Raw genomic sequence first — 954 nt, forward strand, 5'->3', positions numbered from 1 at the left:
GGCGAGCCCCGCCGTCCCGGAGCGGCCATGCAGCTGCTGCCTCTGCTCGCCTGGGCGCTGCTGCCAGGTAAGGCTGTGCCGGAGCCCCCGGCTCCCGGAGCGGCCCCGACGGGCGGGAGGTGTCGGTGCGGCGGCAGCGCTCCCGSGGCTYCGTKTKTCTCCACAGGCTGCGGGGCGGTGACGGGACCCGGCACCGTGCGGGGATTCCTGGCAGGGATCATCTCTGTCATCTCGTGCCGGCCTGGCCAGGAGACGAAGCTGAAACTCCGGAGAAAACGGGACAATTTCTTGCTGTGCTGCTGGCACCACGGACACCTCGGGCTCGCTCCCGTGGCACAGCGGGGCCGATTCTCCACCCGGGACAAGCGCGCACAGCGGGCGTTCACAGCGACCGTGGAGCGTCTGTCCCAGGAGGACACTGGCAGCTTCCTCTGCGGGTGTGAAAGGGAATTTACTGCTTTGGTGACAATGCTGCTCTGAAGGTGATGGCATTGTCAGCACTGAAGAATCCCCGGGTCCAGCCTGGGTGCGTCCCCTTGCAATCGCCGGGAGGCGTGGCTGCAGTAGGGGCATCCTGGATGAGGAGCTGATGCAGGAGCCGTGACCAGGAAATCCTGCAGCTCTTGGACGTGTCAGGCAGCAGCAGGCAACGGGGCTGCCCCCTGTCCCAAACGCCTCAGAGCAGCAGGGACACCCTCCTGCCCACTCGCCCTGCACCGTGCTGGGACCGTGCCACCCATCACGGCCTCCCCGTGACAGGAGTTGCTCAGCTCCTCGTGCTTCTCATCCCTGGAAAACCTCGGCCGCTCATGGCAGCCTCTGTGCTGGAGAGAGAAGGGTTTGGGTGCAGAGAGCTTGTTCCTGCTGAGCTGCAGCTGCCAGCTGAAGACAATTTTGCAATAAAGGCTGGGTATCCTGCAGGTCCCTGTGTCTGCCTGTCTGTCTGTCCATGTA

At 64.8% G+C, this 954-nt stretch overlaps 1 protein-coding gene across 1 annotated transcript; it reads left to right on the forward strand.

Moving 5' to 3' along the window:
- Nucleotides 1-8: 8 nt before the first annotated feature.
- LOC130584401 (CMRF35-like molecule 7) lies at nucleotides 9-913 on the forward strand. The gene is made up of 2 exons (XM_057384363.1): nucleotides 9-67; nucleotides 167-913. The coding sequence occupies exons 1-2, from the start codon at nucleotides 28-30 to the stop codon at nucleotides 478-480; spliced, it is 354 nt and encodes a 117-aa protein (XP_057240346.1). The 5' UTR covers nucleotides 9-27; the 3' UTR covers nucleotides 481-913.
- Nucleotides 914-954: the final 41 nt, after the last annotated feature.

Source organism: Malurus melanocephalus, unplaced genomic scaffold (assembly GCF_030028575.1).
Source record: "Malurus melanocephalus ecotype Western Australia unplaced genomic scaffold, MMel_1.1 scaffold_704, whole genome shotgun sequence".
NCBI classification, from domain to species: domain Eukaryota; kingdom Metazoa; phylum Chordata; class Aves; order Passeriformes; family Maluridae; genus Malurus; species Malurus melanocephalus.